The 26,706-nt window shown below is 41.3% G+C and overlaps 2 protein-coding genes and 3 long non-coding RNA genes across 32 annotated transcripts in view; 1 reads left to right on the top strand and 4 right to left on the bottom strand.

Annotated features, from left to right (window-relative positions):
• Positions 1-27: 27 nt before the first annotated feature.
• Positions 28-4,808, bottom strand: LOC148887193 (uncharacterized). Of its 8 annotated transcripts, none has more exons than XR_016117731.1 (5): positions 2,602-3,143; positions 2,171-2,323; positions 1,930-2,030; positions 1,737-1,817; positions 28-44 (listed from the first exon to the last, which is right to left on the bottom strand). It is a non-coding gene; the product is annotated as an uncharacterized LOC148887193 (long non-coding RNA). The 8 variants fall into 8 exon arrangements; XR_016117732.1 differs by having other exon boundaries at positions 1,935-2,030; XR_016117730.1 differs by lacking the exon at positions 28-44 and adding an exon at positions 4,694-4,808 and having other exon boundaries at positions 1,178-1,817; positions 2,602-2,791.
• On the top strand, positions 4,230-25,419 carry LOC148887190 (uncharacterized). Of its 11 annotated transcripts, none has more exons than XR_016117739.1 (7): positions 4,235-4,291; positions 4,724-4,807; positions 5,207-5,325; positions 5,863-5,987; positions 6,449-6,510; positions 6,632-6,989; positions 9,126-9,291. It is a non-coding gene; the product is annotated as an uncharacterized LOC148887190 (long non-coding RNA). The 11 variants fall into 11 exon arrangements; XR_016117740.1 differs by lacking the exons at positions 4,235-4,291; positions 5,207-5,325 and adding an exon at positions 25,021-25,419 and having other exon boundaries at positions 4,670-4,807; positions 6,632-6,735; positions 6,897-6,947; positions 9,126-9,188; XR_016117741.1 differs by lacking the exons at positions 4,235-4,291; positions 5,207-5,325 and adding an exon at positions 25,021-25,419 and having other exon boundaries at positions 4,670-4,807; positions 6,632-6,739; positions 6,897-6,947; positions 9,126-9,188.
• On the bottom strand, positions 5,832-9,113 carry LOC148887192 (uncharacterized). Of its 8 annotated transcripts, none has more exons than XR_016117751.1 (10): positions 7,702-9,113; positions 7,596-7,614; positions 7,139-7,516; positions 7,033-7,056; positions 6,780-6,952; positions 6,578-6,718; positions 6,392-6,485; positions 6,217-6,301; positions 6,071-6,138; positions 5,832-5,958 (listed from the first exon to the last, which is right to left on the bottom strand). It is a non-coding gene; the product is annotated as an uncharacterized LOC148887192 (long non-coding RNA). The 8 variants fall into 8 exon arrangements; XR_016117747.1 differs by having other exon boundaries at positions 6,392-6,577; positions 6,647-6,952; positions 7,139-7,317; positions 7,397-7,516; XR_016117749.1 differs by having other exon boundaries at positions 6,392-6,577; positions 6,647-6,718; positions 6,830-6,952; positions 7,702-9,111.
• Positions 11,246-21,472, bottom strand: cdc42ep4b (CDC42 effector protein 4b). Its single transcript, XM_089016250.1, has 2 exons — positions 20,763-21,472; positions 11,246-13,702 (listed from the first exon to the last, which is right to left on the bottom strand). The coding sequence occupies exon 2, from the start codon at positions 13,563-13,565 to the stop codon at positions 12,615-12,617; it is 951 nt and encodes a 316-aa protein (XP_088872376.1). The 5' UTR covers positions 13,566-13,702; positions 20,763-21,472; the 3' UTR covers positions 11,246-12,614.
• sdk2b (sidekick cell adhesion molecule 2b) overlaps positions 22,150-26,706 on the bottom strand; it is a 162,557-nt gene continuing 158,000 nt past the window's right edge. For 2 of the 4 annotated variants that reach the window (XM_089016246.1, XM_089016247.1), the window contains exons 45-46: positions 25,426-25,482; positions 22,150-24,192 (exon numbers count right to left, since the gene is read on the bottom strand). In XM_089016246.1, the coding sequence (XP_088872372.1) occupies positions 23,737-24,192; positions 25,426-25,482 (513 nt within the window). In that variant the 3' untranslated portion in view covers positions 22,150-23,736. The remainder of the gene's footprint in view (positions 24,193-25,425; positions 25,483-26,706) is intronic. The other 2 variants (XM_089016248.1, XM_089016249.1) reach the window with 1 other exon arrangement.

Here is a 26,706-nt window from a genome sequence, read left to right as displayed (position 1 = left end):
GGTGTATTTCCTTAATTTATCCGTCAGACGGCGCTAATTGTTGGCTGTAATGAGAGGGGAGCAGAAAAAGATGGATTAAATACCAAAGAACAAGGAATGATTGCCAATGATTTGCGCCGTCTGGCGGACAAGTAACAAACCTACATCTCGTTTGATGGGGAATAGGCGCCGTCTGGCGGACAAATCAAGGAAATACATCAAGTGTGCCATGTTTGTACTCGTGACTACCGATAAAACCTCACAAAATCCTCAGCTGTCGTGGTTGCGCGGTCTAAAAGTTTGGTTGCGGCCAGGCCATCTGCAGTTCAATTCCCACTGACACCTGCATATCTGTGCATAAACTCAGCAGCTCAGCTGGGACTCGAACAGGAGTCGCTTGGACATTAAGTTTAGTCTTAAACCGTCTGACCAAGTCAGATTTAAAAACCTCCGGTTTTCAGATTGTATTTATTGGCAAAAAAAACATCTTAGTACTCGTGACTACCGATCAAAATTTGCAAAAAAACATGTCTGCAATGGTTGAGTGGTCAAAAGGTTGGTTGCGGCCTGGCCATCTGCAGTTCGATTCCCACTGACACCTGCATATCTGTGCATAAATTCAGCAGATGAGCTGGGACTCGAACAGGAGTCGCCTGCACATTAAGTTTAGTCTTAAACCATTTGACCAAGTCGCATTTTAAAACCTCCTGTTTTGAGATTGTATTTATTTGAAAAAAAACATGTTAGTACTCATGACTACCAATCAAAATTTGCAAAAAAACATGTGCAATGTTTGAGTGGTCAAAAACTTTGGCTGCGGTCCGGACGACTCCAGTTCGATCCCCGCTCTCGCCTGCAGTTGTGTGCATAAATTCAGGTGAGCAGAAAAGGGGACTCGAACACAAGTCTTCCGAGCCGTAAGTATAGTCTTAGAGCACTCGACTAACTCGGATTTACAAACTTTGGATTTGGATGTTATATTTGTCCGCATATCCAATACCTATTAAAATAGGCGACACCCTGTGGATCACTCAAGTATGCCATTTCAGACACAAGTTGTCAGCACAATTAGCTTAATGGTTAACGGTGATGGACTCCCAATGCGAAGGTGCTGGGTTCAATCCCAGCTCTGGGATTGAACTCATACTTTTGTTCAATCAATGACCTTCAGAATAAGACACAAGCAAAGACACCAGAGTTTCAGTTGGCGGTCTGAGAACAGACAAGTTTTTATTCTAAGTCTTTTTGTACTTCACACAAGAATATCATAGAACATAAGTGAGACCAACTAGTGGTGCCCGTGGCTTATTGGTTAAGGTGATGGACTCCCAATGCGAAGGTGCTGGGTTCAATTCAAGCACTGGGCAACATGTCCAATTTGTACTTTTGTTCAATCAATGACCTCCAGAATAAGATATAAGCGAACAAAGCACATTTTCAATTGGGGCCCCGTGGGCCGCTGGGAAAAAGTACAAGGGTGTCGACTGCGCGGCACGGGTTCGAAACCAGCAGTCGAAGCGAAAGCGACCGAGCGAAGCGAGGTCGCTGGAGCGAGTTCACGGTCCTCCCAGGGTCACTGACAAGCGAGCGAGCGAAGCGAGCGAGCCAGGTTCTGGTGTGTCATGCGAGCGAGCGAAGCGAGCTCGCTTGTGCAGGTTCGAGGCGCGAAGCGCCGAGAACCTGCCAGTAATACTATACTAAGTGTCAACGCAGCACCGCATGATAAATACATGAATTTTGAGCGAAATCAGCCGTACCCCCATGGTCCAGTGGATAGGGCAGAAACTTGCAGTGCAGAAGTGCAGGGTTCAAGAGCAGGCTGGTGCAACTGGTACAACCTAAAGAATGGCATTGTGAGAAAGGACAATAGACATGGTCAGTGCATGCTCTTTTTTTCCAGAAAAAAATGCCTTACAATATGTGGTCTTAATGGGGATAAAAAAAACTTACTTTACCTCCGGCGCAAACTTTGGTGAGTCACCTCGTGCCAACTTTCTTCCTCTGCTGAGTGGGTGTCCCTCCTGCGGTGGTACCAACAGTTTCATCCAGGCCTGTTAGATGAAAATAAAATTAAATAAAGCTATTGAACGACACATGAAAAGAAACCTCAGTCATAATATATTCTGACTATTCATGATTATTTATTTTTGTCATAAAAAAGACAACGTTTTCACTTCAAAAAGATGAGCACCTTATTGTGGACGACTTGGTCGTGGGTCTGCTTTTCCCTTCAGGGGGCACCACAGCAAATCAGTGTCCTCCATCTAACCCGGTTTTGTGCATCCTCTTCTCACACACCAGCTCGTGGTCTGAATAAGCTCGAGCAACTTGAGATGAAAGAGTCCTACAAAAACAACACCAACTTCACCAGCAGATCTTTCAAGTCGTCAAATGTCGGTTCATTTTACGGGAAGCTAATGACTCAGTCAGATGAAATACAAGCATGCAACCACGTTATCACGTCCAATGTAGCATAGTCCAAATGCACAAAAATAGCCAAGTTCGAACTTGAAGATGCAAAACAACGATATGACAGCCCGTGCGACGTTAGCTTTCGCGAGCTAGCTCGGAGCGACGTTAGCTTTAGCGAGATAGCTCGATTATTCGGCGTAGTGCTCAAACCTCGATCTTTGTCGCTGTTTTCAAGATGGCTGTCGCCGCACCCTTTGAACACCAAAGATAGAAACTTGAGCTGGGTGAGCTAGTCGACGTCGGCCATCCTTGCTCGGGTTTTGTTGACTCGGTCTGTCGGAACAGAAGCTAACCATCCATGCTAGCACATTTCGGCATTGGGACAACATCCGCTTCCGGCCTGGGCGGAAAGACATAATCAGAAGAAAACATTGACGTAAGGACATAAACATACTTGTCAAATAACCTGACGATGTATGGTTGTTGTTTTTTGGCCCAAAACATCCTACTATATGCCCAAAAATATATGATCAACGTGCTGCCATTTACTGTCACTGATGGTGTGGTGATGCACTCCTAGGCTTTGAGTTCAGGCGAATCAAACCCGCCAAATAACTGGCGCAACGTATCGTAATCGTAGTCCTAAATTCCTCACATAAACACATTCACGGATAAATGAAACATTTAAAAATTAAAGTTAAAACGAGTCACCGAGGTATTGGCTTGTTGACAGCGGAAATAGTTGCTCATGAAGCGGATATGGGAGGGTACTGTCTTGTGCGGCTTCTTCTTCGTCGTCTTTTTTTTTTTTTTGTAGATTGAAGCCAATGCACATATCGCCCTTTACTGGCCAGGCACCCACAAAGCTATTTGGCAAGACAATATGAATGGAGTTTTCAGGGTTCCGCTGGAGACAACACGGTGAAGAAAGCTTTCCTACAGGTACTCTTTTTGTACTGTTGTTGTATATTCGTGAAACTTGACCAACATTCGCCTTAATATACTAATATACTTAATATACACCTGATTACATATCAGGCGTGGGCAGGCTGGGCCTGGCACATTTATTTTTTTTAAATTTGACATGATGTTTTTTTTAAAACCACCTTAATATAGATGTTGTTTTTTGGGCTAAAAACGCCTTACTTACTATGCATATTCTTTTTTGAGCTAAACATCTTATTCTACAAGGTGTTTTGGGCTAAAACGGCTTACTATATATGGTCTTTTTTCGCCTAAAAATGCCTTACTATACATGGTCTTTTTTGAACTAAAAACGCCTTACTATACATGGTTGTTGTTTTTTACACCTAAAAACGCCTTACATGCTCGTTTTTTTTTTCCCGGCTAATATTTTAATAGTTTGGTTCTGTGGATGCTGTCAACATATGCCCTTTTTTATGTCAGCTATCTTGTGCTGACCCAGCATGGCTGTCACATCTTAAAAGTCAATGTACCCCCCCCCCCCCAGCAAGACAGTTTGCGCACGCCTGATGTATAAAGTCAGGCATCACCCCCCACCTCCAAACCAAATATAGTGAGGTATTTTTACCCCCCCCCCCCCAAAAAAAAAAAAAAACAAAAAAAAAAAACAAACAAACAAACAAACAAACAACAACCTTGTAATGTCGAATATTGGTCAAGTTTCACGACTAGACGACAAGAGTACAAAAAGAGTACCTGTAAGCATGCTTTCTTCACCGTGTCGGCTCCAGCGGAACCCTGAAAATCCCATTCATATTTTCTTGCAAATTGCTTTGTGGGTTCCTGGCCACTAGAGGGCGATATGCACAGTTGAATCCAATCCACCAACAACAAGACGAAGAAGCAGCAGCAGCACAAGGGTACCACATCCGCTTCAAAGAACAACTATTTCCGCTGTCAACAAGCTGAGTCCTCGGTGAGTAGTTTTAACTTTTTAAACTGACTGTTTGTCATTTGTCCGTGAACGTGTTGATGTGGGGAACTTAGGAACGCTATTACGATACGTTGCGACAGTTATTTAGCACGCCCACCAGTCGCCAGAGTGTTTGTTGTGAATGTTTTCCACATGGAAGATACGAGCCACGTGAGGGCACATTTGTCTCCAAACTATTCAAACAAATGCATCCGTGACTTTTTTTCCACGAACGAAAAATACTAAACGAGCTCTTCGTCCGATAGAAGACCAAGCGTCTTTGTTTTTGATTTAAAGGAGGTTGCTTTACTTTAGATGTGTGAAAGCAAACCTCCAACATCGTGAAAAACAATTCAAATGAAAAAGAAACGACATTTTCCTGATGGACAAAAGAGTGTAACTTACCACTTTTGTTTTTGCCCCCCACTTGACCAGATTGAAGAGGCTCCTGGGCCCAAGGTGACAGCTGCAAGACTCGGGGGGCTATGCGGAAGGGACGCCAACTTGCATTGGACACAGGTGAGTACTGAGCGGTGCGATGTGCTTGAAGAGCTCATGTCATGTTGCACCACAAGGTGGAGATGAGTGTGCTCGTCTTTCACTGGACTTAAACATGTGCTACGTGTATAGCAAAACAACGACAACCCGGGCATTATCATGCACTTCTGGTATGTTTTTATCATTGAGGTGGACAAAGTTAGGTTAAAAATGTGCATCTCTATATCCATCCAGCTCTTGATAAATCTCTCATCACTAATCTATCTATCCCTTATCCATCTTTGCGCACATACATGTCTGACAAACTTGGGCCACTTCGTTGTCTTTTAAAAACTTTCCCAGAAGAGTGGTGTGATCACGTTGTTGATGTTGTCATGTTAGCTTTTCTGTTCAATAAAAATGGTTCATCTTGAATTTCAGTCTTTGTCTTTATGACTAAATCCACCCTCAACTTGAGGGTGGATTACTGCAACGTGAAAACTGCAACGTGAAAGGACTGTCTCGAGTGACCAAAGGGCACCTATGCCCTTGAGACTCAGGTGGGTCTTAGAAAAAAAATTGACAAAACGAGTGGAAAGTTTCTAAGAAACAAGTGGGATTTCGAAAAAAATTGAAGAAGCGAGTGGCACTACGGAAAATTGTGGGATTTAGGATTATTATTTTTTTTTTTTAATGCTTCAATGGACACATCATGTGAAAGCCACCAGAACAGGATAACCATTGTCTGGAGTGACTGAAGTGCACCTCTAACCATGAATCTTAGGTGGGACTTGGAAAACTTTTGAAAAAGCTGCAATGTACAAGTCATGTTAAACCCATGGCAACAGTAATAGAACTGCCAAGAGTGACTGAAGTGCACCTGTGACTTGAAGATTTAAGTGGCACTGAGAAAAAATTTGGAAGAAGCGAGTGGGACTGACAAAACATTTCAAAGAGAGTGGGACTTGGGGAAAAATGCATTTTTTAAATGTTTTTTTAAATTATTGATTGTTTTAATGTTTTAGAATTTTTAAAGTTGTAATGTTTTTAAGAATGAAGACTTAAATTGTTTGTTGTAATCAAGCTTTATTTTGCAGAGTAAACAATCACAAAGAAGAGGAAAAAATTACAATGCTGGATGGCAGTCTGCTTGTTGCTTGGCGGCAGAGTGGTCGGTCGGATGGTGTGTTGATCTAAGAGGAAAGACATCCAGGAGTTAGAGGCAAGTCCATTCCTTATGCAGACAAAGACCCAAAAAAACTTACAAGAAAAAATAAATAAAATGTTTAACAAAAAAAAAATCACCTAAAATGTACAAGTGGGATGACATTTCAGCCTTCTGCTTTTGGGGAAGTCAGCCCGTGGCAGCAGACCTGAGACAAAAAGACATTGGCGAGTCTTAAGTCCAATTCTCATGCAGTAAATGTCATTTGAAATGTGATCAAACTCACCAGCAGGGAGGGTGATGCCACGTCGCCTGTCTGAGCCTCTGACAAGCAGATGGCGTCAAACAAGTCGCTGCCTGTTCAAATGGATCTAGGAAAGAAAAAAAAAAAAAACAGAAAAAGGGACACGGGCTAAAAGAACTTTTCTGGTGCAGCAAATTTTGGACGAGATGAGACCCACCAGTGAGGAAGCCGACCTGGGACATACACATACTTATTTAGTCTCTTTTCCCAACAGAAAAATGACTAGTGAAAAATGTCTACATCATCCAAGCCTGAGCAGAAAGAAAAACAAAATGAGTAAGTGCACAGAATGTTTTTGGACGGTCTTGAGAAATTTGTCTCTGTGCATCTTTGGACGGGGCACCTGCAAAAGAGAAATGTGTTCCAAAATGTTGACTTAAGCCATTTTGCTTTTCAGTGTGATCAAACCCACAATGGGGGTGCCCCAAGTTGCCGTCGTCTTGTTCCTCAGGCAGCTCTAGATGAAGCCGAGATGCCGCTTCACCTGCACACCCACAAAAAGTATGTTAGTAAGCGTGAATACTCGTCATTTCCCGTGTCCTTGCCTTCTTCCAGTTTTGTCCAGGAGAATGTCGTCGCTCAAAGCCTTCTGTACCTCCTCCTCATGTTCTGAAATGAAATTAAAACATGATGTATGCATAGGATTGTTTTTGTTTCACCAGTGACAGAGCAGGGCGAGCTGGACACGTCGGCAGTGTACAGCAGCATACCAGGTGGGCTGAAAAAGAAAGACATAGTTAACAACGTGAATTTTGGTAAGCACATTTAAACAGTGCCCTCCAAAAATAAAATAGTCACCAATAGCCTTTTAGAGTTGCCAGCCTGTGGACGGAAATGACACGATTACAACTAAGTAAGAGCGAAATCTCGTCTAAAATGTGGAAATAAAACACTGGCAACTTACCTTCTCAGTACGCTGAAAAGGAAAAAAAGCAACATAGTGCCATTAAAAATTGCAGGCGACTTGTAGCGTTGAACACCTTGAAAACGCGGGAGAATATTAAATTATAAAAAGTTAAATGGACTAAAAAGAACCGAAAACGCTGCGTTTGGCTAACGCGAGTAACTTAGCTTTTGTGCACGCTGGAAAACAAAAAGAAAATTGAAAAACTAGCGTTAGTTCAATCGAACATTATGCTTATTAAACATGCAGGCGGCTTACCGTGGAAGAGTTGGAAAGCCTGAAAACACAAAAACATGTTTAAATTGAGCGATAAAAAGTCCAAAAAGAAACCTTAAACGTTCCGTTTGTAAAACGCGAGCACTTTAGCTTCTCTGCACGCTGGAAAAGAAAAAGAAAATTACAAAACGAGTGTTAGTTCAATCAAACATTGTGTCGTTTTATATTGCAAAGGACTTACCGTGATAGAGTTGAAGAGCCTGAAAAATATTACAAATGTTAAAAGTTGCAAAAATGAGCAATCGCAAGCCAAAAAAAAGAAAGTTAAAACGTGCACATTGTCAAACCTTGTCGTCGTCTTGCGGCGGTGCTGTGGACGTGCAGTCGGTCGTCATCATTGAGGGAAAGAGAACTAATGTTCAATTTATCGCAGCTTAAATACGTTTTCGTTAATCACGTCAATCGTCACGTGATTTATTTTTAAAAAAGAGGCAAAAAAGACCATAAGAAAGAGTCTGACAATAAAAGTGGGTTAAACATGAACGTTTGTGGTTAAATTCGAAACCGGTCCCAACGGACCACAACGCATGCATTTAACCATTATGTTAACTGCGTTTCCAACTTCCGCCTACAATGTCATACTTCAGTGATCCACAGGGTGTCGCCTATTTTCATGGCTATTGGATATGCGGACAAATATAACATCCAAATCTAAAGTGTGTAAATCCGAGTTAGTCGAGTGGTCTAAGACTATATTTACGGGTCAGATGACTAGTGTTCGACTCCCCTTTTCTGCTCACCTCAATTTATGCACACACGTGCAGGTGAGAGTGGGGATCGAACTTGTGTCGTCCGGAACGCAGCCAGTTTTTTTTACCACTCAACCATTGCAGACAAGTTTTTCGCAAATTTTGATTGGTAGTCATGAGTACTAACATGTTTTTTTTAGAATAAATACAATCTCAAAACAGGGGGTTTTTAAATTCGACCTGGTCAAACGGTTTAAGACTAAACTTGCTGTCCAGGTGACTCCTGTATGAGTCTTGCACCTTCCGCTGTATTTATGCACACATGTGGAGGTGAGCGCGAATCGAACCTTTGACTGCTGTGTTGCAACTAAACTTTTAGACCACTCAACTATTACAGCTGAGTTTTTTTTGCGGGTTTTTATCTGTAGTCATAAGTACTGACATGGTATATCCCAATAAATATAAATTCCAAACAGTGAGTTTTCAGATCCAAGTTGGTCAACTGGTCTAAGACTAAAGTCGTGGTTCAGGTGACTCCTGTTCAATTCCGGTGTGATCTACTGAATTTATGCACACATGTGCAGGTGACAACGGGAATCGAACCAGTAACAGCCGAGTTGCAACCAAACTTTTAGACCACTCAACCATTGCAGCTGAATTTTTTGTCATGTTTCAATCTGTAGTCACGAGCACCAACATGGTTTATGCCAATAAATACAATCTCCAAATGTCCTGTTTTCAGATCCAACTTGGTCGAGTGGTCTAAGACGAAACTTACTGTTTCAAATTCTCTTTTCTCCTCATCTATATGACTCACACGTGGGTGAGAGCGGAGATCGAACCCGAGTCGTCCGCAACGCAACTAAACTTTTAGACCACTCAACCATTGCAGTTGAGCTCTTAGGCGAACTTTAATCGGTAGTCATACGCAGTACCAGTAAAGACCATTCTGTGATGACATTTGTGTTTTCTCAGGTCCCCAATTGAAATTCTGCTTTCTTTGCTTATATCTTATCCTGAAGGTCATTGATTGAACAAAAGCAGGAGTTGGACCTGTGACCCAGAGCTGAGATGGACGACGTCAGGTAAGACGGTTTAAATGGAGCGGACAATAGGATTCGAACCTGGGTCACCTTCTTTCGAAACACCGTCTTTTACCACTAGGACACCCTGCCGTGAAAAATTCGCAAAAACTTATATGTAGTCATAGGTCAATACCCACACATGACCACTAGGGTGAAAATAGAGTTTAAGTTGGTGAGATGGTTGGCATTTCTCGTGCGGTGAGTGAGGGTGTGTGTGTGTGTGTGTGTGTGTGTGTGTGTGTGTGTGTGTGTGTATATATATATATATATATATATATATATATATATATATATATATATATATATATATATATATATATATATATATATATATATATATATATATATATATAAGGCACTTCAGTCCAATGTGGCATTTTCTGATGTGGATGTGGTGATTGCAGGCCTCAGTGTGGTTGCCGTCACGTAGTCCCCAGTCAAAGAGGCTCCTCACTCACCGCACGAGAAATGCCAACCATATCACCAACTTAAACTCTATTTTCACCCTAGTGGTCATGTGTGGGTGTTGACCTATGACTACATAAAAGTTTTTGCGAATTTTTCACGGCAGGGTGTCCTAGTGTGTGTGTGTGTGTGTGTGTGTGTGTGTGTGTGTGTGTATATATATATATATATATATATATATATATATATATATATATATAGATAGATAGATAGATAGATAGATAGATAAGATAGATAGATATCTAGATAGATATATTTTGCATATTATATGTATGCAGAATATTATATTATTATATTTATATATAATATTATTATATATTGGGGATCAAACCTCTCAAGAGAGAGGACACTGATTTGCTGTGGCGACCCCTTGAAGGGAAAAGCCGAAAGGAAAAGAAGATATATTTTGTGCATCCTCTTCTCTCACAAGGAGTGCCCCCTTGTGGCTACATTTATATATATACAGGTAAATATACAAGTACATATATATATATATATATCTATATCTATCTATATATATTTTCCTTTATTCGTCTCATACTTTTATTCGTGTTGTTTTAAGAAAAACAAACTTGGGGTATTAAGATGTATGGCAACATGTATGTGGGTCTGGATTCGATCACAAACTTCCAGCGCCCAACTCCAACGAGTTCACAACTACACTACAAGTGACTGTGACTTTCTGCGGCACTTTGTTCATATTTGATACCAACAAACAACGATTATGCGTAGGTGTTTCGGCCCCAAATAAATGATCATTTATATTAAGGCGATGCGAGCCCAAAAAAAGACCATGTATAGTAAGGCGTTTTTTTCCGGAATAAAAATCGACTATGTAAACTAAGACGTTATTAGCACGAAAAAACAACAAAGTATAGTAAGGCGTTTTTAGTAAAAAAAAAAAAAAAAAAAAAAACAGCCAGTTAGGTATTTTGAGGCCGAAAAAAACAACCATGTATAGTAAGGTGTTTTTAGCCCCCCCAAAAAAACGTCCATATATCGTAAGGCAATTTTGGGTGAAAAAAAATAACCATCTATACAAAGGTGTTTTTGGCTGACAAAAAAACGACCATGTACAGGAAGGCGGTTTTGGCCCAAAATAAATGACCATGGCGTTTTAGCCCCCCCCCAAAAAAACAGCAATGTAGGACGTTTTTTTGCCCGAAATAAATGACCATGTTTAGTAAGGCGGTTTTAGCCCCTAAAAAACACCATCTAAAGTAAGGCGTTTTTAGCTCGAAAAAAACGACCATGCGTTCTATACATTAGAACTTTAACATTAAAACAGAATACAAGTAAAGTCAAAGGGATGTCCATCCTGGTTGCCCGAAGACAATAAATGGTTCCTATTTTTTTAAAGCATGTGCGTTTCCCTTCTTCATAACCTCTCATAAATGTACTTTAAAATTCTGTCCAATGATAAAGATGACACGATTTCACGAGCTTTGTCTTTTTATTATTGAAAAACAAAAGTTGAATAGTATTATTGTGCTGCCAAGTAAAAAAATGGCACACATTTGGCAATATTATATTCCAGCTATTTCGCTAATCTATTGAACACACCTCCCAACTCTGCAGCTTATTTGTAAAAGGAAAAAAAAGTCCACGCATCTTAGACGGCATTTCACAGCAATTCGGTGGAATATTCCATCATTTTCTTTTTTTTTTTCGCAGCAGTTCCACAAGCAAAACTGCTGGATAACGTGTCGAACTATTCATCAGCATTGATGGCACAACAATTCCGCTAAATGGATGATGATTATGTTCAAATTTGGCCCTTTTACCTTTCGAAAACAATAAACCCTTTGGCCCTTTTACCTTTTGAAAAAAAAAAACAGTAATTCTACAAATGCAAGGAAAATAACCATTTTTTTGTGACAAAGTGATTATTGAACTATACTTGGCTAACGTACAAAACACTGGACGCCATGAGGTACACCTGCACCATATTCTGGACTCACAAAAAAAAGCTCTTACTAACAGTTTAAAAACATATATTGGCTATCATTTAATCAAATATCAGTATTTTATTCCTATTCTCAATGCAAACTACATCAAGAAAATACATATTGTGAACTGATATTGGATAAAATTATGTTTTTTTATAGGAGCGTGTATTACCTTTCATGTCACATATGTATTTTTTTAATCTAATAAATGCCAAACTGTCATAATTAATGCAAAAATACTAACTTATAGTGTAAAAGAAGATACCGTCTGCAGGCTGCAAATAACCAATGAGATTAAGGTAGCAATGAGATTAAGGTAGTGCAATGCACAATGTGAATAAATTATACAATATCTTTAGTTTCCAAAAATATATTCATTTCAAATATTAATATAAAATTGGTCATATAATATGTTGTATTTATTAAAATGCTAATTATGATCACTATGAGGAAAATGTATCCTATTTTGACTACGTCTGGCGTTTTCATTCATGTAGATGCAGGTGTACCTAAAATTGTGGTATGCGATTAACAGAACGATAGCAGCGAGCTAACACATCCCCCCCCCTCTCTTCATCCTTTTAGACAGGAACCGAATACAGTCACATTGGGAGACCAATCCTTTGTTTGTAAGCTAACTTGGCTATAACCGAACACACCTGACAGTTTTTACATTCTGTCAAGACTCTTTCAACGTGAACCGCCATTTTAAGTGCAATTGGGCGACCTACTAAAAACAAAATGGAATGGCCTCCAGATACTTTTGAGCAGTGTGTCCTCTGTGGGGTTTGGGTTGAGATGACCGAGAGGAGGAAACTGGGAAAAAGGATTTCCGATTTTTTTTTTTAGCATATTCCCATCCACAACTTTTACTTTCTATTCCAACACTGCTTCGCCGCGATCAGTCAAAGATGGCCGCCATCTCCTCCAAATCCATCGACAAGGTTAAGTGACGAGTGACAGTCCCGGATGCCGTTTATACCCGAAGATCACGCAGCAATGGCGTCCGGTTTTAAACTCTGATCTCGTCGTCGTCGTCGTCCATGTAAGAGAAGTCGTCGTCGCCACGCGGCGAGCTGTACTTGGCGCTGTCCGTGTCGTTATGGTGGAGGTACGCCGTCTTTTCCTCGTTGGTGGAACCGGAGCTGGATACCGAGCAGCTATCCAGGTGCTGGTGATTGTTTCTAGGGTGAAGCTCGGGGCTGTAGGGCGCAACCATGACCTTCTGTTGGTAGATCATCATGCGCGGTGGCCTGGCGGGGGGTTGGCGCTGCTCCACGGGAGGGGGGTCGTCGATAAGCGGGATATGCGCGGGTGAACCGTGGCCTTCGCTACCCTTGCCTTCCTCGTAGCCCAAGTCATCATCTGAAAAGTCTTTCTTCTCCATCACACTCAGGATGTCGCCCAGCATGGAGGGTCCGAGGTCCACGTGGAAGGACATCATTGACTCCGCGTGTTTCATGCCGCCGGTTTTGGGCTGCGTCGGCGGCAGCTCGGCGAGATCGCCGAAATTGCGCTCGTCCAACTCCGCGTCGAAAGTGGCGATGGCTGCCTGACGGTTAACCGAAGACGCGTCGCCCCCTTGGTTTCTTCCGGCGCCCTCGTGTTCGTTGAGGTACGGCAGGGAGATGGCGTTTTTCACAAAGTTGGCCGAGGCGGAGGGCGGCGCGGCGGCGTGGTACTCGTAGCGGTCGCCGCGGTTGACCGAGAGCGAGCGTTTGCTGCCGCGGAAAGTGCGAACGAGCAGCGACGGCTTGGACGCCGAAGAGTTGTGCTTGGCGTCGGGGGCTTCGCCGGAACGCGTGCTGAGAAAGGACGTGTCCCCGAAGGCGTCGCCGCCGCGACCCACGTGCATGGTGTGCCGGAAGTCGCCCAAAGGAGCGCTGATCATCTCCGCCGTCAGGTCTGCGCGGGATCGGCGTTTAGATTGGTTGGAGTGGGTCAGCTGCTTGAGGATCGGCATGATTTTGGGGATGGAGGATTGATTTTCTTTGTAGAATCGGCAACTTTTTCGTTGACTTTGTCAAAAACACTTCACGTGTTTAGGAATGTGGGCAGCCATTTTGGTTCGCTTACTCAAAACAATCCCAGGAAATAGCCCTGTGAAGAAAAACGACTATTTATTATTATTATCATCCATTTTCTACACATTCCACTCAGAACACGCCCCCTTCCCCACCAGAAATGACAGGCAAACAAATATCAACAGTAACTCGAAGCCCTGTCAAGAAACAAAATGTCTACTTTTGTTCTAATACGGAAGCGTGGTAAACCAAAACAAAACCTTTCACTGGTTCGTTTGGCATGTTTGGGTCCCTTGATTGTTGCGTAATGGGCAAGAAGCGAGAATGCTGGTAGGAAAAAAAAGGGGAGAGCAGTGGCATTTCTTGGGATCATCTTACAGAGATTTCTCTGCGTCTCTTTGTCGAGATTTGTTACATTCTCTTCCTGCCTCCCGTCTGTCTAGCCTGCGGCGCTTTGTCTTGTTTCGGTATCTGCTCTGCTGTGAAAACATCAAAACTCACAAGGGTAGCGCTTACAAAATGAAAGATTTGTAGGCGGCCATGAACTATGATTCAAATTGGTGCTTTTAAGCCAATGTTGGGTTTCTAAGACAATTCCAGGACCGTTGTTAGTCTTGCAGTGGAGAAATTTACATTTCATAGCAGCAAAGTGATGAAAGTAAGAGGAAAGGAAAGGAAGAAGTAGAAAAAATAAATACAGGGGGTCCTGTAAAGGCAGCCACACTTGCGGCGTCATGTTGAAGTCAAAACAACAACAACAAATTTAAATAACAAATATGACTAGACAAAGACAGTCATTCAATCTGAAGCACTTTCTGCATCCTCTTTGTGACATGAAGCAGTTCTAGATGAAAGACAGGATCAAAGCATCCTTTTCACCAGCGGATCAGGGACATCATAGTGGAATGTGCACGTCTGCTACAAGCTAAGTTTTGAAGGCAAACACGAAGCTGTAGCATACATTGACAAAAAGAGAATGTCTCACATCTCTTGTCCAACGTAAATCCGCTTCAATTCCAAGCCGCGACAGATTCTCATATGCGTCGGCGCCCTGCGCTGACGCTCCTTTCATCTCATAGTCAAACATCAACAAGGATTTAAAATAGTCTGCCTGTATGAACAATCCATATTTTTTTCCCCAGAAAATAAAGCAGCTAACATGAAAGTGACTCCTGGCCCATAAAACTCTCACAAGAGACATTTTAAGGCCCACTTGTGTATTGCTAACATTGCACTAATGTTACTGCCGTGAAAACAAAAATCACCGCTTTGGGTTTTTAAAGCACAAGCCCGAGCCCACGCGTGTGTAATCAATAGGGTGAGCGCAATAATACATTATGAAAACATTAGCACAAGCGCTGCAGAAACAGATGGTAAAAGATGGGATAAAAGCTAGCGTTGTTAGCATACTTTCGGCTAATGTAAATGACAATCACATTATTCCCCTGAAGCTCCAGCGTCATTCAAATAACAAAACTGCACAATCCTTCTGTTGACAATTTCAACAGAAGGTAGCTAAAGGCATCATTTCCGTCATGATAATCATAAAAATTTTCATTCCAGACGGTTTCCATAGACCCTCTTTTGTTGCGAGCTAAAGGAGAAAGGGCCTTTTTACGTAACCGAGCAACCGTAGCGCCACATGACACCGAGACGAGAGGCGACAGTGGGGTCGGAACAGGGGGGGGGATAGCCATGAATGATTAAGTGCATCATCATCATCATGTCACTTGCGCTCACTCCCGATGACATCACAACTCTCATCCGCCACGCTTGCGTAATCTGACCCCTCGTGGCACCGCTTTCCCCCTTCTTCCAGCCAATTGGATGCTAAACGCGTTTCTCATTTATTTACAACCAATAGCCAAAACTATTGCCATGAGTCATGAGGCGTCAACCGGATATTTCCTGGCTAAACATGCCGCATCCACACAGAACTACTACATAGCTATCTATTAGTTATCTATTAGCTAGCTAGCTAACTTGATCTACTTGAGTTATTCCCGGTTAAATGGGGGTCACCGTTGCTGGCTACCTAGCTAGCTATTTGCTATCTATTAGCTGTCTAACTAGCTAGCTATTCGCTCGCGCATGTGGTTGCCACTGCTCACCCACAGAATAACTGAACCTGACTGTAAAGTGACCTTGACAGTTTTGAATGAAATGTATTATTATTATTATTATTATTATAGGACTTTATTTAATTCACCCACCCCCTAACGAACAAACCACAGTCGTGCTTATTCTCCGGCGCTCCGGTTCGGGGACATTGACATGCAAATTAACCTCTGCGTGGCCAAGTACAACAACACCCGGCTTCGTCTGCTTAGCCTGCGGTCGGACAAAGAACAATTTATTTGTCTCCACTTGACCAATGTCAAGCACAGATCGCATTCGCGAGACGTTGGGTTGAAAATCTCATTAGTGGGAGTGAGAGTGGTAGCTGCGGTGGCGGGTTTGAGGCCTACAAAACACACAACGGCCATGCTAATGTTTTAAATGGACGGACAATCAATCTGTCAACCTCAACGAGTTTTTCTTTTTTCCCCCCGATTTTTCCGATCGTCACGCCTAAACGGTGCGTGAGACTCCTCGGCGAAACCACACCACAGATGGTTGAGTTATGACGATGCGGAGAACCCGTTCATCCAGTTGGCCTTGGCGTCCGGCCGCGAGCTCGGTTGGGTAACCTTTCGAGACGTGAAAGCATGTGGCAAACAGACAAAAGGAAATTTGAAAAATTATTCGGCGGCGTAGAACCGCTCAGACGGGTGTGACTCTTAAGGTAAACGTAAGAAACCGCAGAAGCACGACGGCCTTGTGATTTGGTGACATGATTCATGCAAATTCAAACCATCTTTTTTGCACGATTGGACACCAACCCAATGGTGTTCAATCATGTCAGTGATTCAGGTTGTCATTTGCTGCAGTTTGAGCTACGAGGGGTTTGAGCAAATAAAATGGTGGCCCACCCCCATTGCAAACATAACATCCCACTGTCCTCCATTCGACTTCCAAATGCTACTCTGGCCAGTTTCCCGAACGCTCGGCGGAACACAATCAGCACTGGAAAGGCTTGAAAATGATTTCTCTCTGCGTTTCCAGTCAAGCTGGCCTTTTATGAAGCGTTTAGTCCTGCGTGACTGGACAAAGTGTATGTCGGTGAGCGGCTCCACTGTGCTGCTGGGTGGGTGGTTTACCCAGTTTCTTATGCTACAATGTATATTTATGTAGTCCTAAAAGTCAATATTCTGTGGGTCCTGGAATTCGAGTGACAATGACAAAACCTTGGCACTGGAGTGAACACATTTTGTCACATCGTCTAGCGTCTAAGTTCTGACTCGCCTTAAAAAAACCAAACGGATCATTCGGTAAAGTTGTTCGGTTCAAAATAAGTACAGTGATACCTCAGCTTCCGAACGCTTTAGCTCACGAACTTTTCACCTTACGAATATTAAGAAGGAGATCATCGAGAAAGACGAACGAGGTGTGAGTTTGTGTGACTTAGCGTCCCAGTACTAGTATGCTAAATCAACCATTACTACGTGTGGCTAAGGGTGTCTCTGCGTTGCCTAAGCAACGGTCTCAGGCAATAGAAGAGGTTGAAAAACTTCTCTTGATTTGGGTTAACGAAAAGCAGCTAGCAGGGGACATTGTGAGTGAGGGTATTATCGCCAAACAAGCATGGCAACTTCACTTGGATATCATCAAGAGGCAACTACATCAACGACCATCACAAAGGTAAATAAAATTACTTTATTATAAAGTACAGCTTATTTCTGTAATCACAATACAATATCACATTTATTATACATAAAATAACGTATATTTTTTGTAGTTTTAAGGCTTATTTAGTAGAAAATTATGTTTTATGGGTCCTGGAAAGGGATTAATCTCATTTTAATGGTTTCTTATGGGAAATAAATGTTTGGCAGACAAACTTTTTGCCTAACACAAACTTTCTGGGAACCAATAAAGTTCTTAAGCTGAGGTATCACTATAGTTTATATTTATTTTGAAGGTGAAATCATACTTTTCGCACCAAATTTCAAATTAAAAGCATTGACGGTTTCTGAAAATATTTTAAACCGAGCCTACAGCCTTTTCTTTTGAAAAATGGAAAGCGTTCATGCGATGGCCCCCATGGGGGCCAAGTCATTGAATTAACCGTCTGGGCGGCTGGAAGAGCAAAACAAAGCAGACTGGATTTCTATGGAGGAGGGATTTGGTGGGTGTTGTTTGTCCGACTTAAAAAACAGAGCCAGAGCGGTCCACTTTCTGTTTGTTCGGTCTTTAAAATGAAATTAGGGGGGGGGGTCTTGAGGGGAGGAAAAATGGTTAAATGGCGAGAGAGTTCTTGAGGATAAATCAATGTCAATGACTCAACAAATTCCCATTTTTTTTCCTTTGAATCATTGGCAAAAACTGCTTTTTAGAAGCCCACCACCCCGACAAGACCAGTTAATAAACCCCCCGTGACTTTCACTTTAAACAAAGACCCCACAGCATATAACAGAGACAACGGAAAAGTTCAAAGTCTGTCAGAGACAAGGAGTAAGCAGGCACAAGGGTCACCAGGAAGACGAAAGCGTTTGATCAAGTCTAACAAAGAGTAGCCGAGCGACCGGTTACATCGCAAAAGTCTCAAAATAGACTCAATAAAATCCCCTTTTTTTGGTACGCAAAAAGGAGACATGACGCCTATCAATCAAAAAAAAAACCGTTGGGCTAATGCAGCACTCAACTAAAAATACGACAAATTCAATTTGACACCTTTATTATGTACGCCAGTCACCAAGAAAGCCTAATTACACACAATTTTCTAGGCGTAAATGTCAACTCACAGGACTGGACTGCCAAGGACCATCACGCCCCGTCATTGAACACGCTCAAAACAGTAAACAACAACCGAATAAGCCAAAACTTAACATCAAGGAAGGAAAAACACAACTGCTCCAAAACAAGATGAACAAAACAAAGCTCGGGAGTTTTGACTTCAAGATGGCGCCGCGGGAAGCTAAATTAGCATACTAGTGACCAGCAAAATTTGGAATCCTCATTCTGAAATAAATACAGACGGTCTCCAACTTACAAACAAGATGCATTGCGAACGGTCGTTCGTAAGGTGAATTTGTTCGTAAGTTGATTCAGTGCTATATTTTGTATGGAATGCATGTTGAAGCTTATATAAGTATGTTAAAGGTTTGTATACATAACCTGTATTGGTGTGTACTGAAAAATAAATATTTAATGAAATATATGCTCTATAAAGATATGTACATGTACAACTGGAGAGAATACTACAAAATTATTCGTATGTACCATTGTTCGTAACTCGAATGTACGTAAGTAGGGGAATGTCTGTAATTATTCATTTCCTCCTCCTCTTGTCATATTTGTTATTTAGTTTTTTCTTTTTACTTCAAGATGGCGCAGCGAGAGTGGCTGCCTTTCCAGCAGATCCTGTATTTTGTTTTTCTACTTCTTTCTTTCCTTTCCTCTTATAACTTTGCCGCTCTGAAATGTAAATGTCTCCACTGTGAGATGAATAAAGGTACATCCAATACAATCCAAAACATTTCAGCGGACAGGTCGACAGAAGACTTTTCACGCGCTCAGATAAAAAGTAGGCAAGTGTAACTAAATATCCGAAACGCTAAGAATAATCCAAACTGGTTCGGTAGCTTCGGAAAAAAAAGGTATCGATGACAACAGGTGCAGCCAGTGAGATAAATATCGGCTTAAAAAAAACACAAGATAAAATGTCAACCATTTTCCGATGACTAAAAACAGTTCGCAGTCCAAAGTCAGACTTTTATTTCAAAATGTGATCATCACGGAAAAGTGACACAACTATTTAAGTATGGGGAGGACACTGCAAATACGCAGGCAGTGAGTAATGCTGCAGAGTAATCATTAACTTAGCCTGGGATGAGTAACATTTGGGTACCTTGATTTTTTTTTGCAGATTAAATTGGTTGAACAAGATGTAAAACTTTTATTTATAAGAATATAAAATTTATGGTCAACGTCGATACTTGGGTGCAAATTCATTTTAAAGATGTTGCCACAGAGTGAGGTCTTTTTAAACCAATCCAACTGTAAACCACTTTTCATATGGTAACAATGAGCTCACACAAGTTAAAATTTGGAAGCAAAAACACAAAATGTTGCACATTCATCGTTGAAAGACCTCAAAGTCACCATAGAATCTGTCCTTGTGTTGAAAATGGCAAACTTTACTTACATTTCCGGTTATTTAACTTGTGACTACCAAATTTCATGCTGCAGGATCAAATTGGTTGAAGGGGTTGTTTTCAGGGGGGAAAATACACGTGGATGGAGGTTTAAACTGACTATACTGCTGCTTTTATGTTTAAATCTACGAATGCAGTTCAAAATCAAAGCTCTTTTTCAGATCATATTTGTGCCGTTTTGCTTTGTGGGTTGCCATTAAGCCAAATTTTCTTCGTTACATGATCTTGCAGCACAAACTGTGGGATCTAGTCGTTTGCAGTATTAATGTTACATAATTCGGGGAGAGAAATGAGCCATCAAGTGCATCTGCCTCTGATTATTCTGCTCTTAAAGTGAAAGTTGCACCACTTTGGAGGAACCTGTGAGATAAATCAGGACGTTAAACCACCATAAATGTCAGCAACATTAATACATGCCAAAAAAAAATATTACCCTCATTGTGTGGCCACCGAGTTAACGTGCACTTAATTTTAAATTACGTTCCACTTAAGAGGGTCTTTTTATTCGATCAAAGTGCTCGTCGACTGCATTGTTTGTGACGTCACCGGAAAAGTCGAACAAATGTGTTTATGTTGTGTATAATGCAACAAGACGTGGCCCTGAGTCATGGAGCATATAATAAAGAGGAAGGGGTCATGGTGGTGGGGGTGGGGGTGGGGGTGGGGGGTCGGTTTATGGACGGTTTCATTGTTTGTTTTCATCCAGCCAGCCATGGCAGCGACGACACTCACCGATCATGACGCTCGAAAACAACTCACGCTGAGCTAGCGAGAAAAACAAAACTTACAACTTGATTTGGCGCACGCGTCGACGTCGCCTGCCACCGTAAAAGTTGAACAAAGAACCATTATACACATCAAACAAGTCAAACTGTTTACCTTCTAACTGATGTTTCCGAAAAGTTGAGAAATGTCCACGGATTATGCTCAAAACTTGGAATCGATCAAGAGTGAGGTAGAAGTAGGCCGAGGGAGACGAAGAAGCGGCTGTCACGTCGTCCAAATTCTTCGGCAGGAGTACCTTGAATGTGAGCGTGTCGCTCAACGTCCGCGTTCGCTTGTGTGGGCGTTCCCCAGCACTTCCTGACCTCCATTCAAATTAAGCCCCGCCCCCTGCAAATTTTAAAGGTAAAGTACACAAAAAGCGCTTCACCTTGGCTAGGGGAAACCGTTTACAAAGACCCTCTTGAGTCCCCGTAGTGTAGACGTAGCCTACGGGTAAATATTATATACACTGATACCTCAATTTACAAACACATTAACTTACAAACGTCAAATTTATGAAAATTAAACCTTATAATAAGCACTATTTTCATAATACACACCCACCACGGCTGACGGAGTGATCTTCGGCGGAAGCACCAGAACAGCACCAGAGGTTAAGTTACCAATAGTCCTTATGGAAGGTGACTCTCCTTCCATAAACCATCAACGACCATCGAAAAGGTAAATAAAACTTTATTTTACAGCACAGTTTATTTCTTTAATTACAGTCCTCATTTAATGCGCCTCTCTTTCCAAACAGCAATTCCCTTTGACCTTCGACCTCCAACGCCATTCCATCAAGCCATAAATGACCATCACAAATGTAAATAAAGTGACTTTATGATACAATTCAGTGTATTTCTTTCATTACAATACAATAGCACATTTATTATCCATAGAATAAGGTATGTTGTGTGTAGTTTTAAGGCTTATTTAGTTGAAAAGTATATTTTATGGAAACCCGGGAACGGATTATTCTCATTTTAATGGTTTCCTATGGGCTTTTTTTTTTAGATACACACATTTCGCCATACACACTCTGTCTGGGAACCAATTAAGTTCGTAAATTGAGGTCTCACTGTATAATGCTAATAATTATTAATCAGCTAAAAATAAATGATTACATTAGAAAGAAATTCCCCCATGTGTTTACAAAAAAAAAAGGATTAGTAATCTGGTTGATGTTCGTTCCATTTCATTAATTTTCCTCTGTTGGCACTGCCTTACAACGTTAGCCTTCAATGGCTTAATTTGACTGTTATCCATTTAACTTTGGATGCCATCTGATGCTTGGACAATATGTAGTTTTTTTGAAGCAATAAATAAATGTATAAATAATTTAATACACAATTTGATGAAATTTTTTTGACATTTTGAAAATCATCCATCCATCACTCAATTGATCTCATTGCACCATTAAAGTGTTTTTCAGACTCTGTCACATTATTGATAGAAAATAACAGGATTTTTTTTTTACTTTCTACATTTAAACCAGACCAACTAAACATTGAAAAATAATTTATTTCTGAAATGTACTGTGATCATATATTCATTCTTCCGCATGGTCAACTTTCATCGCATACCAAACAAAATTACCACACAGAAAAAAAACTAAACAAAAAATAATGACAATCCCATGACTTTGTTCGAACAAACTATCCTTTGATTTCTTTTTTCACTGTGGCGTTACGAGTGTTTTGGCAGGTTTACAGTTTGTTGCACTCACACATACACGCGCACACACAGTGAATGATTTGTAAAGCTCGGGATGTGTGTTAACACACACACATACACACGCACCGACACATGAACAACGCGATGGAGACAGGACAGCGGCTTCATTGTTGGAGAGGCAGTCCAATGACATCTTCGAAGTGAAGTGAGAAGGGCCAAAAAAAAGATAACAATCCTTGGTTTGGTTTTGAGTGACTGCCATAGCTCTCCCAAATAGGAATACAGTATCCACAAAAACATCCAGGAAATGTTTGTAGTTTTCTGGCAGATGTCATCCGTGTCCATGAAAGGCATCTGTTGGAATATGGACTCAAGATACAAACTCATTAATCACTCATAAGCAGTGTCCAGCTGATATTTGACGTGCTACATGAATGTATCTTAATACACACACACACACACACACACACAAAAAAAAAAAACATTAGCAATTTTTATACAATGAACAGCACTTCTTACACCCCAAAACTATTCCAGTCGCCATAAATACTGAGTGAGCACCAACTAGTCCCCTAGGTACATATATATAATATATATAGCATCATATTATATATATACACATAAGAATGTCTATGTATATGTGTATTCAATAATTCATGTGACTTTGTACGACATAAAAAGGTAGTACCATTTCAGCGTGTGCAAACCAGAACAAAAAAAGTCATGCAAATAAAATGCTGTGGCAAAATATGGCAAAAAGTCTTAATTTGAAGGAGTATTGGTAATAAAAAGAATGTTATAAAAACAAAATACTGATAAAAACTGTTGCAGAAAGTTCTCACTGTCGAAGTGACATAGATAACATTTAAAAAGTCAATAAAAATATAAGTGATGCTAACATAGTGTGAATGAAAGGATGAGCAATTGCAAATTGAAAGGCGCTTGTAAAAATGTCATAGATGAAAAACGGATAAGTGGAAAAAAAAAATCCAACACTGTGGAAAAGGCCCAAAAAAAGTCTTAAATTCAAGGCGATCTTTAAAAAATAAAATCAGGCTAAGAAGAGCTAACAAGATATGTTATGACCGTGTGTCAAAAAGTGGTGCATAAAGTCAAATGTGGAGAAAAACAACAAAAAAAGCAAGTGCAAATCACACGAATACCCTCGTGGACACTTCCGGAAATTTCCATTGTCCATTTCCTTATTTAAAAATAGTAACATGGACCCGTGAGGTTCGTGTTTGGCAACAAAAGAAATCATGCAAACAAAACGCTGAGTATCGTCATCACGTGTTTTGCACTTAGAAAGCCTCAAGTTGAAGATGTTGCTAAAAGTGTCGGAATACCATCAACAAATAAGCAAGGTGGAAACTACCATGAATTTCCTTTACTTTTTTTTTTTTTCTCGCTATTTTCACACAAAAGACGAGAAACCGGCGATGGGGGCCCGCGAATTGGGAGCCAAACTGCTAGGGGGCCTATAGAGGGGAGCGTGCTGGCTGGGGGGGTTGGCGCTCTGCTGGCACGGGGTGGGAGTCCGGCTGCCTTTGGGCCTGAAAAGGCTGCCCTGGCCTGGGGGCTGTCCCTGTCCCTGTCCCTGCGCCTGCTGCTGGGATTGAGGCTGTGCTTGCGGTTGTGGTTGGGGGCTGGGCGAGCTAAGTTGGGGCGGCAAGGGCGGCAGAGAGGGCGGGGAGGAACAGTGGTCCGGCTCGCCCGGTTCCGACTCAGCGTAGCTGTAGGCCTGCGCCCGAGAGATGCCCTTTTGCTGACGGCGCCACGAGTTGTAGTAGGTGGGGTCGCTGATGTAGTGGTTGACAAAGGAATGCGTCTTCTGGCGGTTGGCGTCCACCTCGTACTCACTGTCACTGCCCTGTCAGAGAGAGAGAGATAGGGGAAAAAAATGGCGTCTTTTATCGATTTATACACCACAATGAAGCGATGGAGTCATTAGCGACACGATAACAAAGGATGAATCATTAGCCCTCGTTTGAAACACAACAAACATGCAAATGAGGGATGCTTTGACACTAGCGGCCGATCACCTTGGACGTGTTTTTGGTGTGACTCGCCTGTCAGTGTGATCACATTTCCACCCTGAATGACTACTTTTTGGTATTAGATTAGATTAATTTCACAGCAGCAAAAACAAAATACAGGAGCTGCTGTAAAGGCAGCCACTCTCGCGGCGCCATTTTGAAGTCAAAAACAATTAAAATAACAAATAATGTGATAACGCAAAAACACAGTCTTTAATCTTTAGTACTTTCTGCACCCTCTTTGTTGCATGAAGCAGATCTAGATGAAAGAGGAGATGATCAAAGCCTCCTTTTTGCTAGTGGATCAGAGACATCACAGTGGAATGAGCACGTCTGCTACAAGCTAAATAGTAAAAGCAAATACAAAGCTGTAGCATCCATTGACGAAATGAGATTGGCTCACATCTCCTCTTACACGCAAATCCGCTTCAATTCCAAGCCGCGAAAATATTCTGAGATGCAACAAAATTAGCGATAGCGATTTTGTGACAAAAATGGTTTTGTCATAAAATTGGGACTTTATTTTTTTGGAGGAAAAAAAAGGCACATTGCATGTTCCTAAAACTGCAATTCAGCAAAATACCAAACATTTTTACTCATCAGATTTTAACTCACAAATGTTCTGCACTTTTTTAAAGCAACTATATTTGCTTATCGCACAGCTCTGTTTACAGTGAACCATCTTCCTGTTGACACCGTTGGACCAATGAAAGAAGAGGGTGATGTCACGTGACGCATTTCGACACCTACTTGGAATGCTTGGAATTTTTAGTCCAAACCTGAACTGAACCGAGGACATTCTCCACAGAAAGCATCCAAGACATGAAAACACATCACGGATGGACACCAACAATTCCATATGGTCAAAGCATGATTGATATGAAGCGTGCAAACGGATCAAAAAAAAAAAAAAAAAAAGCAAAACAACGGGATGACTTTCAACACGCTAAGCAAGCTGAATGGCTGTACGGGATCTTTTAAAGATTGGATGGCAATTAGCAAGAGGAACCGGTCTGGCTACAAACAGTTGAAAACAAACATAAGCAGGCAGCTGATAGGAACCTCACCAAATGCACTGGGAGTGTATGAAGACCACCTGTTCCGTATGAAAACACCAGCGCCTCCTACGGGTGAACAGAACATGATTTTTCTTCTCCTTCGCCTTTTTTTTAAACAGCACATCACCATATTAACTCTTTCACTGCTGGACATGTACAAAAAAAAACCCCACCAATAATACATTTCACTTATAAGCGCCTTTCAAAACCCTCAAGGTCAATTTACAGTCACGGTGTATGTTTTTCTGTGGGTGAGCAGCTGCTGGTGGCGTTCACTCAACCCGGAAGCAACTCAAATAGATAGAATGCTAACTAGCTAGCTAATGGATAGCTAATAGCTAGCTAAGTAGATAGTGAAGGAAATAGATACATTTATACATATTTAATTCCAGTCCAAATTAAACGATGAAAGGTCACTGTTAATGCTAATATTAGCTTGTAATATTTTAACCTAACAGTTGGTAGAAACGTGTCCACTCCAGTGCCAGGGTTTTCGTCATAGTCAGTCAAATTCCAGGACCCATAGAATATTGAGTTGTAGGATTACATAAACATTCATTGCAGCGTATGAAACCTTCAAAACTCTTCTTTCATCAGAAAAACGAGTTAATTCCTAAATTATATCGGTTTGGAGTTATATGAGCTTGAAATGAGGGCGGCTGTCCAAAATACAATGCAATTCATACATATTGGTTTATATAGCGCTTTATCAAGAGCTAAAGATGGAACAAAGCGCTAACATGGAAAAAAGGGGAATTGTGGAAGGGGAAAACATTGCCAGACGTCTGATCAGTGCTTTATCGGCACCCAAACAAGAAAAAAAACCCGGGTAAATTTGGGAATGGCGCTGTACGTCATAGTTTCAATTCCTAAATAAATTAGTGAATGGCAATGAATGAGTTAAGAGAAGAACACAGACATCCACTAACTCTATTAGCTATCTAGCTATCTTTCTATCTATTTGAGTTACTACCGGGTTGAGTGTAAAACTTATCCTGTGAGTGTAAAGTGACCTTGAGAGTTTTGAAAAGGTGCTTATGAATGAAATGTATTATTATAACTTCTCTTGTTTGTTAACCGACAACTAGCCCTTAATTTAAACATCCATTTATTTAATGACTTGGTGAAGCAGCATGTGGCTCCTTATGCAAACGTTATTCTCGACCGGCTTAATGCTATTAAACCATTTTATTTTGTGATTTTTGGCTGAGCTGGCAACCCGTGTTGCGGTTGATCTAAAAGTCCCCAAATTTACGTCAAGGTATGCACGAGCGTGCAATGTGATTGCCG

Source organism: Hippocampus bargibanti, linkage group LG15 (genome assembly GCF_051943395.1).
Source record: "Hippocampus bargibanti isolate YZ-2025 linkage group LG15, ASM5194339v1, whole genome shotgun sequence".
Lineage (NCBI taxonomy): Eukaryota > Metazoa > Chordata > Actinopteri > Syngnathiformes > Syngnathidae > Hippocampus > Hippocampus bargibanti.
This window is presented reverse-complemented; position numbering and strand designations above follow the sequence as displayed.